At 45.0% G+C, this 17,090-nt stretch overlaps 1 protein-coding gene across 6 annotated transcripts in view; it reads right to left on the reverse strand.

The window, feature by feature from the left end:
- TRIO (trio Rho guanine nucleotide exchange factor) overlaps nucleotides 1-17,090 on the reverse strand; it is a 260,121-nt gene that overhangs the window by 129,576 nt on the left and 113,455 nt on the right. For all 6 annotated transcript variants that reach the window (XR_014566281.1, XM_083747100.1, XM_083747102.1 and 3 more), the window contains exons 10-14: nucleotides 14,004-14,126; nucleotides 11,914-12,105; nucleotides 5,518-5,687; nucleotides 3,264-3,438; nucleotides 1,277-1,472 (exon numbers count right to left, since the gene is read on the reverse strand). Coding sequence is in view for 5 of the 6 variants with exons in the window: in XM_083747100.1 (XP_083603226.1) it covers nucleotides 1,277-1,472; nucleotides 3,264-3,438; nucleotides 5,518-5,687; nucleotides 11,914-12,105; nucleotides 14,004-14,126 (856 nt within the window). In the remaining variant the exon portion in view is untranslated. The remainder of the gene's footprint in view (nucleotides 1-1,276; nucleotides 1,473-3,263; nucleotides 3,439-5,517; nucleotides 5,688-11,913; nucleotides 12,106-14,003; nucleotides 14,127-17,090) is intronic.

Genomic DNA, 17,090 nt, shown 5'->3' on the forward strand with positions numbered 1-17,090 from the left:
AAACGTTCAAAAACCAAATCATGGTTTCTCATTGGCTGCAGGACGCTCCTCAGATCACCAGCAGACCACACGCTTCATTCAGATTGTCCACGGTGTGTCCATGCATTTGTGGCCAAAAACGGCAGACAAGCACATCCATTGTGTTAAATGTTTGCATTTGTTCTTAGCTGCATTTTTACCGTTCTTTTGTTTCTTATATTCTATTTGAAATCGACAGAATTTAAATTTAAATTTAATTTAATTTTAAATGCCATATTTCAAGAAGTAAAACTCCGGACACAAAAAGTTGTGGAGCTTTTTTGGGGGAAATTTCAAAAATCCAGACATTTTGCTGATTTCCAAACCCCCCCCCCCCCCCGAGTGCTACTTCTGTCCTGGACAGCTCTGAAAATATAAAAGTGCAATTAAAAATCACACAGCAAAAGATTGAGCATCATTTCAATCTTTTTCTGTTGGAGACGCTCAAATACATCAGCTTTGCTGTTAACCACCATTATTTTGAACAGAGACACGCCTTGACTTCTGGTCTTGGTGCTTATAAGCAATACTCCCCTTGGTTTCTGGCTTGATTGTCCTTTGTGCCTATGACTAACCAGCTGATACCAGAAAACCAAAAACAGCGGGAAGGCAATGAATGCAAGAATAAACCAGAGAGAAAAGGGACTCTTAAGTGCCCAAAATATTTTATTACTGTCTGACATGAAATTCTTTCCTTAGGGTCAATCTTGCCTTTCAGAACTCTGCAAAAATATACTACTGTAGGCTTCTCTTTTGCCAACAGCAAACCACAACAAGAAATGGCGGGCTGCTTTTGAATGCGGGGGGGGGGGGGGTGTTTAAGGGAAATGGGATACATCCAAAAGGCATTTGTTAAAAATACGAGGTCCTTTAAAAAGCAGCAGCAGGGTGTGCTTAAGCTATTGGATTCACCAAAGTGTACAATGGATCATATCCTCTGTGCTTACGGTTTCAAGATTACGTTAGTTAACGTTTTCACCAGGAACTTATTCAGGGCAGAGCTTAGTAGCCGAAACCGGTCAGCTGAAAAGCCCTGACCGTGCCTGTCTATATTTAAAAACAGAATATGTGTTAATCCATAATGAAATGTATTTTAATAAATAGGTATTTCCCCCCTCTAATGTGCAGAGCCTGGTGCGCCCTAATTCTCAGAGATTCTTTCAGTTCAAGAGTCAGCGGAGCCCCAGGTGCCCTAAGTCAGCTTAGATAATCTCTATAAATCCATTAACCTGGTTAAGGTGGGAGGCATGCATCTTACCAGAAGCCTGCACTTCATTGACGTATTGCAGGAGATCCTGCCCTTGGTGGATGACATCAAAGGTCAGGTTATTCATGGTCAAAGCTTTGTCCGCATGGTGCTGGAGCCTTTGCTCAGCGATGGTGAGATCCTCGGTGTCAAAATCGTTCATCTGCTGCGAGAGCTCGTCATTCCAGGACTCAAGGTCTGAAATGATCTAAAGCGGGAGAAGTTGAAGAAGAAGAAAACACTGAGGACATGAGTAAAAACAACAAAGGCTGTGGCTATCCAGTGGAACTCAAAAGGCACCAGAGGATCAATCACTTGGTTTAAAAAATAACAAAGCAGTCTACTCTCCAAGAACAAGTTTGCTTTTTGTAACACCTGGGGATCAAGAGAACTAAGGAACCCACATGAGAATCTCAGGTACACTGGAGAGATGCAAACATTGTGGACAATGAATGTCTTGAGAACAGGAGACCGTCATCATGAGATGTAGGAAGTCACTAACAGTAACAAGGCGTTGTCCTTTTCCAAGCACGTTTGGCAGGAGTTGGTAGCCATGGTATGTGGTATACCAAAGACTATGGGAATTGTAGTCAAAGAAGCCCTAGATATCAGACCAAGATGATTAGATGGGACGTTCTTGTTTCATGTGCAGGTCTAGTTAACAAGACTAAGGTCTCAAGGTTGTGAAAGGGGTTGATGGGTCAACGAGAAGCTTTTAGACTTTGGGTAGCATTTTAGGACAGGAGAAACTGTATTTGAAAAGGTGGGGTCTCCTTGAACTGGAATCAGACTGCTGGCACTAAAAGATTGTAAGAGACATTTTGAACTTCACTTCCGAGGGAAAGACAAGTTCCATGGAGCACCCAGATTGGACAGTTTAAAGGACAGAGGCTGATGACAAGCTGACAAATGAAAACCAGACCTGAAGTCTATATAAGCCATCTATCTCAAAGCGGCTGTTCATAAACTCATGGTGAAGAGACTTTAGTTTGCAGTCAATGTTTGAAAGAGGACAGAGGCATTCATTTGTATGTTCAACAGCTGGCTGGAACACAAATCAAGGGACATGAACTGAAGAACAGAGGCAGAATTGGTGGGCAACACTGATATTGGATGGAGGAAGAAAGACTTCACACTCGCCTCAGCTTAAGTTTTAAAATGGATTTAATGGGAAGCATTGAGTATGTGGTTGGGGATCATCTGCTCAGAGGTTTTAGTGGGGGCAATTAGAATAAGTCCTATTATCTGATTATTGATGTAAACCCTCAAAATGTATTTTCTATTGTTAAGTTTTTACCTCTGTTTTCAGTAGTACATTTTGTTTTGTTTTATTGCTATGGCTAGTGGCTGATGCAAATAAAGATTCTTCTAATCTATGCAAGTCACCGTTTCTGAACATGGATTGTGAAAGAGGGACTGAACTAAAACCAGTTTAAAAATGGGTGCTGCACAATGCATGGCATTAAAGGTTTTGTGCTTGCAATTTAAAAGAATAGAATGAACAACTGCCAATGTCCGTGGAGCTTTCCAAAACTAAAACATATGGAACATCAGGAGCACTTATGCAGAGATAAATATATTGATACTTAAAATACTGACGTACACAGGAGAAAGGAGAAGATAACTAACAAAGCAACCTGCAAGGAGTACTTATATTTTTTTCTCTCTTTCTGGTCTCTACAGATATATTCATTCATTCACACCACATTCCTGAAAAACAGGTAGAGGGTGGCTGTAAATTCAGACTCCTTGACAGCAAAATAGATTGAACTTTCCCAGGGCTATAACTGTCTGCATTAGCACTGAGATTACAATCCTTAAGTACCCAGTCATGTCTCTTTCTGTGGGGGGTTAAAGGAAACCAAATCAATCAGAGGAGACAACCAACAGCTTTATATTTTTGCTCTTCTAGTGAAACTCCCCATTTTAAACCCAGCCCACCCTTCAGGCGAGAAAGGAGGAAAAAACCATAACATTTCTGCAGAAATTGAAGGCTCACATCAATGGCATCTCTCTCAAATATCCGCAGCTGTAAGAAGAGCTCCAGTTTTATTTTGCGTTCCTGAAACAGCTCCTCCATCTGTGACTGGGCCTCATCCAGCTGCTGAAGGACCGTCTCTATGTGATTGATGGAGCTGTTGTGGGGGGTCTTGTTACTTGAGATGGCAGAATCCCTATTAAAAAGGGGGGGAGAAAAACTTTTAAGTAGGAAAACAGGACCTGAAAGGAAACGTGTACGTGAACAGTAGTCTCCACTGCCCTTCTTGTCCTGTGGGAGTCGAAGAGGAAGAGCCAGCCCTTGCCACTGGTTTTCAAATTCTCTTCCCTCAGGAAACCCTTTCCACGTCTCCTCAAGGGCTGAGGAATCAGAGCTTGGGTGTCTAGCACAGGATTCTTCAGCACACTCACAGGATTCTTCAACGCCACAACTATGACATAATGAATTGAGCAGAACGGAAGGAGGGAGGTGGGTTGGGGTACAAAATTTTGGGCTCTCACAGGGTGCCATTGGAATTTGAAAGTCTGTCCCTAAAGGCAAGGTGGGCACAGGGTCTGTCAATTTGCATTTCTTAGTGCAGAAAGTGCAGTGGTACCTCGTGCTGCGTAACCTCCATGTTACGGAATCTTCGGGTTATGGTCGCAGCAAACCCAGAAGGGTATACTTCTGGATTTCGCCATGCGCGCATGCGCAGAAGTGCTCTGCACGCGCAGAAACGCTCAATCACACCGCACCCATGTGCAGAAGGGTGCCTCCGGTTATGAAGTTTTCGGGATATGGCTGGTCCTCCGGAACAGATCCCGTTCGTAACTGGAGGTACCACTGTATTGATCAGACGTGTAGAAATCTTTCCTATTCTAATTACAGTAGTACAGTGGTACCTCAGGTTACATACGCTTCAGGTTACATACGCTTCAGGTTACAGACGCCACTAACCCAGAAATAGTGCTTCAGGTTAAGAAATTTGCTTCAGGATGAGAACAGAATGAATGAATTTATTAATACGGTCACAGACTAGCGTCAGAACAGAAATCGTGTTCCGGCAGCGTGGCAGAGCAGGAGGCCCCATTAGCTAAAATGGTGCTTCAGGTTAAGAACAGTTTCAGGTTAAGAACGGACCTCCGGAACGAATTAAGTACTTAACCCGAGGTAGCACTTTACCTCGTTTTGTAACCAGGATCCGTTTTGGAGCCCTGGTCGCTGGCCAAAGCACCGCGTCTGTGCACACGGTTGGAGCAGTTTGCGCTTCTGCGCATGCGGCAAACCCAGAAGTAACCCATTCCGGTACTTCTGGGTTTGCCACGGACGTTAGACGGAACAGGCGCTCAATGAAGCGGATGCTAGACGAGGTACCACTGTAATTCAAGAGTGTTCTGGAAGCTTCTCTGTGTGAAAGAAACAAGCAGAAGGTGCTTGATGTTTGGGTTATTCCTTCAGAGAAGCTGAGTACAGCTGGCTTAAACTGGTTCTCTTATCTCTTTCTGTCAAGGTCATGCTGACTATAAAAGTAAGGCCAGAAGGAGCCTGGGTTTCACTTTCTCTTTCTATCTCTCTTGCTTCTGGTGTGGTGTTCTGTACATAGTATGCTTAGTGTTTAGGTTTTAGACTTATTATGTTACTGTAAGTTTAAGTTAAGTCTGCTACAACTGGATTTCTTATGGACAGTGCCAATCCTGAATGTGATGGATTTGTGACCATTATCCTCATCTGCCTTCAGTAGCAGTAAAGCTCTGTTGGATGAAATTTTAATTGCCTCTGGGAATCCTGCAGTGTGTTTAAGGTTCTACTCTGCTAACTACCGTATTTTTTGCTCTATAAGACTCACTTTTTCTCTCCTAAAAAGTAAGGGGAAATGTGTGTGCGTCTTATGGAGCGAATGCAGGCTGCGCAGCTATCCCAGAAGCCAGAACAACAAGAGGGATCACTGCTTTCATTGTGCAGTGATCCCTCTTGTTGTTCTGGCTTCTGAGATTCAGAATATTTTTCTTCTTCTTTTCCTCCTCCAAAAACTAGGTGCGTCTTATGGTCTGGTGCGTCTTATAGAGCGAAAAATACGGTATATGCTGGAATCTGCTGCAGATCAATGTTGAGGTTACCAGAGCATAGACAACAGTAGTTAGGCTATCTCTGTCCAGATAGGGATGCAGCTGGGCGACCAGCCGAAGCAGACAAAACGCATTTGGTTGCGCGTTACAGAAGGAACGGCACAGAACACAACGCAGAGCTGCTCTTTCCAGGGAAGTCAACCTCTTACCTCAGCTGCTGTATCAGATCCTCGCCTTCCTTGATGACGTTCACCGTCACCTGAAGCGTGGTCTGCTGCTGCTGCCCAAACCTTTTGATCAGCTCCTGCACGGCCTCCACCGACTCTGCGTAGACATCGTCCAGCAGTTCCTTCTGCAGCTCTTCCAGCCACGTCCAGAGCTGCGGGAGGAAGAAGAAAAATCAGCAAAGAAATAAGCCTGCTTGAAGAAAACAAACCGGGAAACAAATTGGGTTTCCCAGCCCCCCTCCCTTTGCCATTTTCCTGTTGGCAGTTTACGGAAAATTGGTTGTGATGTGAATATAATGCTACTTAGCATTTATACAGCCCCCGAGTATTATTCAGTCTGTGCCGCAGATGGGAGAGGAGCGTTGGGGGGAAACGGCGGCTCTCCTCCAGTCACTCAGCGAGTCTTCAGGAAAATCTGAGATCTAAAACTGGAGACTCCTTGCTCACAGCTGGTAGAGCATAGTGGCTCCGAGTGCAAGCCAGATAAAGTCCCCAGTTCAAGTCTCACCTCAGTCTGAACACATTAGGGAGCCTTAGGCTAGCCAGTGCTTTTCAATTCCATTTCCCCACCCTCCACCTGCAATATTGAGATAGTGTTACTTATATTACTGTGTTTCTGAGGCTGTAAAGATTCTCAGCTGTTATTAATTAATTAAATTTGCATGCTGCCCTCGCTGAGAGAGCATGCCACCTGTTCGTAAAATCATGTAACCGAATACTTTGCAGAATACCTCCATCTCTTTTCAGGAATCAAAGCACCAGAAGCAATTTGAATTTAAAGCAATTTAAGATTCATTTCAGAGTTACTTCCCCTACCTCAGTGTTCAAGAGTTTGATATAAAGAATCTGAGAGCGGACACTTGTTCCATGTGGCTGTCTTGTACCCTGACTATTCTGATGTTGCAATAGTGCTGCGCCATTTCTGGTTTCCCATTTGCATCTTTAACGTAAAGCAAAAGGGGAGCAATGTCCCCAAAAAAGCGGATTGAGAAACAGACCGCCTTGTGTTTGGCACAGCACTTTTTCTCTAAGTGCTAAAAACCCTTCTGATTGTACAGCTGTAAAATCACACGAGATTCGTTGCATGCGAGTGACACAAATACAGAAAATGTGGCAAGAAAAGCAAATGATCAATTTGTATTAGCTTTCTGCAGTGAAGTCTCATTTCTGAAGACTGCGAAAGCTTCAGACTCTTTTGGAACATGCCTGCTAATCCTCAGCTAATGCCACTAAAGGCCTCTATTCTTCCAATCTAGTCTGGACTTCTGCAGAAAATCAGGAGGAAGACACTTGCACCAACGACCGATAAAGTAGTTGACATGGCTTTCTAAATACTACAGGCAGTTTGACACAAAAAGTATTTGGAATCTCATTTCACAAGACACCGAGGAGTGTGGTGTACCAATTGCCACGAAAAAAATATTAAGGCACTTATGGGTCCATCGCTGAAATCTTCCACAAAGAGTTGACAGAGTTGATTTGTTCCCTGCGCTTTGGCACCGCTGCGCAAACACCTGGCCAGCGCTCGTTCCAGCTTTTCCCATTGGAGGAAAGGGAGTTATTTAAATGCACATTTGTACGGCTGACAGTCAAAACGTTATGAGCGCAGACACATGCAGACATTACTCAAAGCACCTTTTGAACAACCTCCCATCCCGACTTTGCATTACTCAGGGAATGTTGATAAGCGGCACTCTGGGAAATGGCCGAAGGTTTTCTGCCATTAATCCCTGCCCTGGGGTTTCCATCTAAGCAACTGTTGCTGTAAACAAGACTCCTTTTCCTACTCATCTTGCTCAAGACAGAGTCTCTCACTCAGCTCCTAACTACAGGCACAAGGCAAAGCCAGACAAGATGCTCAGTTCACGATCCATTTGAGCACTGAAGCTGAAAGAATAACCACCCATGAAAGGTCAGGGTTTTTTCTTTGGGTTTTGGGTTTAAATCGGTTTGTGAGCCTGCTCGCAAAAATGCTTTGAACTTTTGCCTCCAGGTTATAATTTTGGGCCACTGAGCATTCAACGAATATCAGTGTTAAGTAGTAGAAGAAGAAGAGTTTGGATTTGATATCCCGCTTTATCACTACCCGAAGGAGTCTCAAAGCGGCTAACATTCTCCTTTCCCTTCCTCCCCCACAACAAACACTGTGAGGTGAGTGGGGTTGAGAGACTTCAGAGAAGTGTGACTGGCCCAAGGTCACCCAGCAGCTGCATGTGGAGGAGCGGGGAAGCGAACCCGGTTCACCAGATTACGAGTCCACCGCTCTTAACCACTACACCACACTGGCTCTCCAGTTACTTGTGAAGTTAAGTTCACCTTCCACATCTGAGGCGAGGAATTAGGGGCCTGGTTGATATGAACACCGCAAGAAACACAAATCTGTCAACATTTGGGAATGGCACCCACTATTAATCTGGTTGTTGCCAATGTGCAGGACTGGCCCACCCATGAGGCAGAGTGAGGAAAGCGCCTCAGGCGGCAGAATCCAAGGGCCGTCTCTGCAGGAGGAGACGCAGCTACAGAGGCTTCCAGGTTCTGGCAAGACCTCGACGAGAATCCTGTGAAATATCACGAAGTCCTCACACAGCCTTACTGAGGCGCTAGTACAATATTAAGTTGTGCTGAGCTGAGGTAAGGCGTGTGAACTCGTTTGAGTAACTATAGTGGCAAGGCTAGGGTGGGTGGCACGCAAACAGGGTGTTACCTTCTCGTTTCGCCTCAGGCGGCAAAAACAGGATGGGCCGCCCTCGCCAATGTGGGAAGGTCCGTGTGCGATTCCCACTTGCACGTGCAAATGGATTCCATTGATAATATCCAAGGTTGGTGCAGAGAAATCACCGTCTCCTCCAATCAGCAAGGTGCAAATTGCCATATTTCCCAATGACACCACAGGGTGCCATCACTTTTCTTGCAACACCTGGCCATGGCACAAAACCATCTTATAGTCATACCTCGGGATAAATATGCTTCAGGATAAGTATTTTTGGGTTGCGCTCTGCGGCGACTTGGAAGTAACAGAGCCGTTACTTCCGGGTCTCGCTGCTGGCGCAGACGGTCAAAATGATGTCACGCGCATGCGCGGAAGCGGCGAAATGCGCACGTGCAGACGCGTCATGTTCTGTTCAGGATGCGAACTGGGCTCCAGAACGGATCCCGTTTGCACCCCGAAGGACCACTGTATTGCAATCAAGCAGGAAGAACAATGCCACAATAGTTACTCAAACCGAGTTCACATGCCTTACCTCAGCGCAGCACAACTTAATATGCACAGTACCCTAGAATTGTCGAGTTGGTAGGGACCCTGAGGGTCATCTAGGCCAGTGTTTCCCAACCTTGGGGCTCCAGCTGTTTTTGGACTACAACTCCCATAATCCCTAGCTAGCAGGACCAGTGATTAGGGGTGATGGAAACTGTAGTCCAAAAACAGCTGGAGACTCAAGGTTGGGAAACACTGATCTAGGCCAACCCCCTGCCACACAGGAATCTCAACTAAAGCATCCATGACAGGTCTCTGCTTGAAAACCTCCAATGAAGGAGAGTAAACCACCTTCTAAGGCAGTCTGATCCATGTCAAACAGCTCCCACCATCAGAAAGTCCTTCCTGATGCTCGTTCAGAATCACCTCTCCTGCAACTTGAATCCATCTGTTCAGGTCTCCAGAGCAGGAGAAAACAAGCTGGCTCTATCTTCCGTGTGACAGCCCTTAAGATATTTGAAGATGGCTATCATATCCTCCTCTCAGGCTCCTGCCTGCTGATTGGTTGCTTATTTATCAACCACACCTGTATCCCATTTCTCTTCCATAAAGCACAAAGCAGGACTGGGTTGCCCCCTACTGCCAACGATCACCTTGAAGGTTAGGTTGGGACAGACAAATTGGTCCCAGATCCCCTTGTGGACTTGATGGCTGAACTGAGATTCAAACCTAAGCTTCCCTGATCCACCTCCAATATACTCATTCCAGTTATCACAGGGGTTGCTAAAAACAGCACCAGGAATTCACATTAAATTACAGCTGCACTGTTGGTAGGTTAGATAGAATATTTCCTTAACACACCATGGAATATTGCCATAACTAAGACAAGGAATAGATGCAGAGAAATTGGAGGGGGCAGGTTTGAAGCCAGGGTATTATTTCTCTGCACTGGGGGAAAGCTAGGCACCATTCCAATACATCTGCGCTGGCTTCCCAACGTTTATGAATCACATCTAATTGTATCCTCCATCAAAGCCGCTTCCGATTTTTACTCAAGTAGTACATCTTAAGGTTTTATTTAAGATCCTTCTGGCAGGTGACCTTCATCATGGCACGAGCTCCTTTCAATCAATGCCTTCTTGCCAGAATTAGTTGCAAGCCCTTTCAGAACCAAAGAACAACTTATGTTTTAGAACAAACACTAACAGATATGGACACAGGCAGACATCTACTTTTAGTTGCCACTGAAACCCAGCTTTTCTCTCCCAAGTCTGCAGAAAGGCAGGGACACATCTATGTACAGTGGTACCTCCGGTTACGAACTTAATTAGTTCCGGAGGTCTGTCCTTAAGCGGAAACCGCTCGTAACATGAGGCGCGCTTTCGCTAATGGCACCTCCCGCTGCGTGACTTCCGCTTGTGTCCCAGGACAAAGTTCACAACTGGGAGCATCTACTTCTGGGTTAGAGGAGCTTGTAACCCAAAGCGTTCACAAGGAGGACGGTACGTAACATGAGGTTTCACTGCACACACATGCTGCATGCATGTGAATGCACACATGCCAAAATACAGCCTAAACGGACACCATAAAACCAAATTCAACTGAACATTTCCTCTGATACAAACGACAGAGAAACCTTCCCGCCTCAAAGTGGAGATTGCCATTCGCAAATAATGGAAAGACAGACAATGCTTTCTGGGGCAAACAAATTGAGCAATGCTACACCGAGATCATAAAAGCCATTCTGATTCAGAGCCAAGCTTGCTGTTTGCGTGTTACATCCAGAGTAAGGGTGAGAACACGGCAGACAGGAAGTTGCTATGTAATGAGGTAAGAGAAAGTAGCTTCAAGTGCCAAGGGGAAACATTTGAACTTCGAAAATGGCCTAAATTGCAGCTCAGAGGCGCAAGAGATCAATGGGAACAATGATTTTGTTCCTGGAAAAAGGGAAATTAGATTTTTCTCCGTAGAGTAAACTTTATAATTAAGGCGGCTGAGAACAACTGACTGTGTATCTGAAGAAGTGTGCATGCTCATACCAAGAACTGACTTAGTTGGTCTTTAAGGTGCTACTGGAAGGAATTTTTTTTGTTTTGACTTTGGAGTTTAAGAAGACAGAGGGAGATTTCCACCTATGTGGGGGCCAGCTCTGCTATTAGGCAGGGTGAAGCAGCTGCCACATGCCTTGCCTTATGCCTCCAAAACTAGCCTGCTTTCCAAGGTACGGTGGGGGTGAGGATGTTTTTCTGTCACCAACAATGAAGTAATATTCAACTGTCAGTCCAGTTGACTTCTGCACATGGAATGAGGGATTTCTTGGCCTTCACCTCAGGCCAAAAGAAAATGCATTGGGTCAGCCCTGCACTGAAGATTCATACTCTATGCAGAAGATGAGCAGATATTTGCTACAAACTTAATGGCATGGCTTCAAACTGCCTCAAGCAATGGTAGGTTTTATGAGCTTGCTGAGAACGGTTTTCCTACTTAAAATATCTTCAGGCCGCTTTTCGGGGTGAATGCCCACACAAAGAAGCTGACAAATACATAATGGATAAAACAAAACACAAGCACTAAGAGCCCGAGTGCTTCTGACAAAGAGCTGAAAATCCTGGTCAGGCAGGAATTGTGAAAAGCGCCAGGCCCTTCCTCGGCTGAGAGCCTTCGCTTCTACCTGACACACTTGTTATCAGAGATCAGAACTGTGGAAGCAGATCCAGAACCTGGCTCCAAATCTCAGTTAAAAGATAACCCTGGTTAAGGGTGGCAAAAGATATTGGGAGCCAGCGGAGGGAAACGATTGCAGTTCCACAACTCCCAATCTTCTACTGCGTGATCAGTTTGTTCATTTTTAACTGTTGATGGTTTTTAGGTTGCATATTTGTCGTATTTTGCACCGTCTCAACTTTGCCCAGGCCGCCCAGTGTACTTTTGCAGAAATGCGGGATGTAATTTCATAATAAATAAAAATAACGAGTCCCCTAGCTCTGGGAAATATAACTTAGGCCCAGGGAAAGCATTAGCTTGCCAAAGCGCACAGTCAGAAGAGGAGGTCCGCCAGAGGACAGTTTGCAAGGACTCCATCAAATCTGAAGTCATCCTTGCCCAAGCTAGTTTGAAACTGGCTTACATTAAACTATGGTCCCAGAACTATCATTGACGTATACACTTTGCTGCTTACTTACCTCTTTAACGTGAGTGTGAAAAGACACGGACATGTCCAAGAGAATCTTGCGTTGCTCTACACGCCGAACGAAATCTTGAATCCGGTCTTCCAACTGGTGTGCTGCCTGATAAATCTCTTCGGGGTCACACTCTCCTGTCTGCGCTAGCTGCTCAGCTGCTTCTAGCAACTTGTCTGCATTGGTGTATGTATTCTACAGAAAAACCAGGGCAAAGGTTATTGCAAAAAGGAAATTTCTGCAGGGATTTACCGTATTTTTCTGTCTGTAAGACGCCCCCAATTTTGGGGGACTCTGATTTAAGAAAATGGTAGGAGAGGTATCCATGTATAAGACGTCCCCAAATTTTTGACATTATTTTTTAGGGGGAAACCTAGTCTTATACATGGAAAAATATGGTAATCTCTACCATAATCTTACAACACATCTGTAGGAAGAGATTCCCCCAAGTTTACCAAAAAAACAACAACCCACAAGCACCTGATCCACTGAAGTTTGTCAATTTCATAGCTAACTTTGTTCAGTTCCTCTAAATTTTTGTACCCAACGCACAGCACAGCCGTTCAACATTCAAAGGGCTCCTGGTTGCCGTTTCTATTTTTTATTCCACCCTGCTTGTTTTTATATTTTTTATTTATACTTTTTTAATATTGATAGTGTTTTATTTGGCTGACATTTTTAGACTGCAACTTTAGGGATTGTAATCTATTACAGTCGTACCTTGGTTTTCGAACAGCTTAGTTCTTGAATGTTTCAGCTCCCAAATGCCACAAAACCGGAAGCGACTTTTCCTGTTTGCAAACTATTTTTGGAAGCTGAATGTCCAATAGGGCTTCCGTGTCTTCCGACTGGCTGCAGGAACTTCCTGCAGCCAATCAGAAGCCAGACTTTGGTTTCTGAACGTTTTGGAAGTTGAACGGATTTCCGGAACAGATGAAGTTCGATGACTGTATGACTGTATTATGACTGTATTATGAATTGTTAGTGTTTGCAATGTTGTGAGCTGCCTTGGGAGGGTCAGCTCTGAAAGGTGGCCTAGCAATTTGGAAAACAAATCTCTGTCGAGAACACAAGACACAGACCAGGAGCACAGAACTTAGAACCCACTGACAAGAGCTATTTCCAAACTGATGGGATGCCAATGGCACATAATCCTAGATGAATAGTTCTTCCACACCGCCACCTTGAACATCAAGAATGAAAGAAAGGAACTCCAGAACTGGCCGAATTCCTGGCTGAATTCCAGTGCTTTATATTTGAAACACAAACAGTTCTGGTTAAACTCAGTGGACCACAAAAGTAAAGCTCTGTCTTAATAAAGATGATCAGCGGTTTACAGATCTGTTTTTCGCTAGGTTGCTTGTGATGTCGTTAACCATAGCTTCCTGTTCAGGGAACTACTTTCAACGGCTCCCAAACAAGCCAGGATTCAGAAGCCAACTTTAAAATCATGGTCAGCTGCAACTTCTTGGTTTGAGGCGCAGTGGCTGGGGAGCCACGATGTACCGGCAGCTCAAAAAGTTCACAATGTGAATGCTATACTGGTTCAGACAATGAATCATAGTATCACCCAGCTCTGGGGACTGCTGCTCTTTGTACGATAAAAGGTAAAGGTAAAGGTACCCCTGCCCGTATGGGCCAGTCTTGACAGACTCTGGGGTTGTGCGCCCATCTCACTTAAGAGGCCAGGGGCCAGCGCTGTCCGGAGACACTTCCGGGTCACGTGGCCAGCGTGACATCGCTGCTCTGGCGAGCCAGAGCCGCACACGGAAACGCCGTTTACCTTCCCGCTGGTAAGCGGTCCCTATTTATCTACTTGCACCCGGAGGTGCTTTCTAACTGCTAGGTTGGCAGGCGCTGGGACCGAGCAGCGGGAGCGCACCCCGCCGCAGGGATTTGAACCGCCGACCTTTCGATCGGCAAGTCCTAGGCGCTGAGGCTTTAACCCACAGCGCCACCTGCGTCCCGCCTTTGTACGATACATCAGCCAAAATTCCAAACTATTCCATATCCCCCCCCCAAGGCTTGCAGTACATTATTTTACAAGCTAAGTTTCAACATACTAAAATGAAGATTTTGTGGGTGAGTCCTACCTGTGCCACTTCTTCGAAGTCTTCATGGCGTTTCTGCAGCGCCCTGGCTCGATGCAACGATTTACCAACCCCTGTGTGTTTGCTAAGGAAAGCTTCTCCATGGTTTTCGATCCAATCCAGCACCTGCAAGAAAACATCAGCATGAAGGAATCCCAATTATATGCTTACAACGCGGCTCACATGGCATCTGCTGCTGCTGTAATGAACAGGGCAGATCAATTTAACCACAATCAAGTTCCAGGTTTATCTAAATTCCTTCCCCCCAAAATATCCCAAAAGACCAGGACAGGCAACATTTTGTGTATATAGATCTATATCCATACCCAAATAAAAGCCAAGTAAAAATCAAATTAAAGCCTAGTGATTATTAAAACTCCCAACTCAGATTAATCCTGGCCTCGGGCCTCTGCACATAAAAAAAAAACCTGCTGCATAGAGGCTACATTAAAAACGATCCGCCAAGTGGTTGTCTACACAAGTCCACCACACAGATTTGTGGCAATTCTCTGGCTAAAGTCTGCAGTGACGTCAAAAAAAATAATTCTCAAAACTCTACAGTGAGTCAACTGGCCATGCAAGAAGTTGCTGCAGATATGGACTCAGTATAATTTGGCAGCTGTATCGTGCGCACTGGACCTCAGACTGTCAAGTCTCCAAAGGGAGAGATGATCCTTGGAGGGTTTGAGAATCAAGCAAGTAAAATATTTCCTATGGGGTTAGGTGTCACTTGAGCTGCTGAATCCAATGTTCTGGGCTGCCATTCCTATAGTCCCCAGGCGGCACAGCCATAGTCTAAAACATCTGGAGGGCATGAGGTTGGCAATGGCTGATTTTTCCTAAGCTGCTTTGGGATGATCTATGATCCTGAAAGGTAATATAAAAGGAACTTTAATCAATCAATCAATCAATCAATCAATCAATCAAATGTACTTTCCATAACTGAAAATCCCCCAGACATGCCAGGATTCTCAATTACATAGAATCATCGAGCTGTATAGTTGGAAGGGACCCAAGGGACATCTAGTCCAACCCCCTGCAATGCAGGAATCTCAGCTAAAGCACCCATGACAGATGGCCATCCAACCTCTGCTTGAAAATCTCCAAGGAAGGAGAGACCACAAACTCCCGGGGAAGACTGTTCCGCTGCCAAACAGCTCTTACTGTCAGAAAGTTCTTCCTGACATTTAGTGGGAATCCCCTTGCTTGTAACTTGAAGCCATGGGTTCAAGTCCAGAGCAGGAGAAAACAAGCTGTGCCCTCTTTCATATGATGGACCTTGAGATATTTGAAGATGGCTATCTTCTCTCAGCCTCCTCTTTTCCAGGCTAAACATACCCGGCTCCTTCAATCGATCCTCGTAAGGCTTGGTTTCCAGACCCTTGATCATCTTGGTTGCCCTCCTCTGCACACGTTCCAGCTTGTCAACATCCTTCTTAAATTGTGGTGCCCAGAATTGGACAGAGCATTCCAGGTGTGGCCTGACCAAGGCACATAGATGCTGCACAGAGTGAGAGCTGGATCTTTGTGAAGCAGCAAAAAGGCAACGGCACCATCGAGCACTAACTGCATAATTGCTAATTCATATTAAATGTCCATATTATTCCTAAGAGATCTCGTAGTTCGTTGTTGTGGCCACCTACACTACATTCTACTGATATGATGCACTAATTGCCCTTCGAAACGTACACACAGTTTGTATACAGTGATGGCAAGGTGTAACAGGCCTTGCCAACAAATATCTCATGTGAACTAAATGTGCACGTTTATAACATTCCCCAGAATCCTTTGCACACTCCAAGATCTATATGCAAGCCCTGCTTGGCAGACAAGTTCATACAAAGCGTTCCCTGTAGGCATCACGTTTGAAAACCAGTGAAATTAAGTAGAACTGTATCTTATCCTGAGATGTTGCTTTGCATGTCTAACCATCAAATGCCGGGCTTTAATTGTCTCATCGGGCAAGAACTCTGCTTTCAATACACATCGGGCCCCAAAGTTTTTACTAATCAGAATCTACTCAGCAGCTAAACATTCTGGGTTCTGAAGCCAACAGACACATCACAATGCTATTGCAATTAAGACGGTAACAAAAGCAAGATGTTCCCCTACTCCACAAATTCTCTACAGATGCATCATACTGGCAGGCTCCAGTGCAACTGAAGAGCTCTTCCTTAAAAGCAAAGTTTAATTCAAGCCCGTCCAAGTAATATTTTCAGGAATTGCATGTAACGTTAAGAGCCAACTTCCACCCTGGAGTCTGCAAACACAGTGAAGCCTCATTCATCAGACATTCCGCTTCTGCTTATATTAGTCAGAGATATTATACAGCCTTCGGGCAAACATTCATTCTACAGATTCTTCCCTGGTTGACTATAGCAAAAGCCTTGAGCATTAGCCAGAAGTTCAACCATTGTTCAAATTAGAGGAAAAAAGAGAGCACTGCAGGTCTGCGAAGGAGGAAGAATGAAGAACAAAGGAAGCAGTTCTGCGCAAAGGAAGAAAGGATGTCTTCAAACACTGCACTATAATTCTGAATTGAGCATGCGGTTTTCAATGACGGTTCAAAAAGACTAATACAAATGTAAATAAAGTACCTAGTCTCTTTACCATGGTTAACAGGTCCGGAGTGTATGGAACAGCCATGCAGAAATTCTCCTCGTGCAGAAATTCCCACTGGCGTTTTAAATCATTGTTAAGGCTGCTGTTGGTGTTCTGACTAACCCTGGTTCTTTCTTAACCAGAATTTCCTAACTAATCAACACTGTTAAGATATTAGCAGCAGGTCTCCCTGGTCTGTCCCAAAATCCTTCCACCTAAGAATTCCCCATTGCTTCAAAAGAAACAGAGGTAGTTTTTATGAGTGTGTATATATCCTTAGGAAGCGGGTGGCGCTGTGGGTAAAACCACAGGGCCTAGGACTTGCCAATCGCATGGTCGGCGGTTCGAATCCCCGCGGCGGGGTGCGCTCCCGTCGTTCGGTCCCAGCGCCTGCCAACCTAGCAGTTCGAAAGCACCTCCGGGTGCAAGTAGATAAATAGGGGCCGCTTACCAGCGATAAGGTAAATGGCGTTCCGTGTGTTGCGCTGG

Source organism: Podarcis gaigeae (assembly GCF_964106915.1).
Source record: "Podarcis gaigeae genome assembly, chromosome: 7".
Classification (NCBI taxonomy): domain Eukaryota; kingdom Metazoa; phylum Chordata; class Lepidosauria; order Squamata; family Lacertidae; genus Podarcis; species Podarcis gaigeae.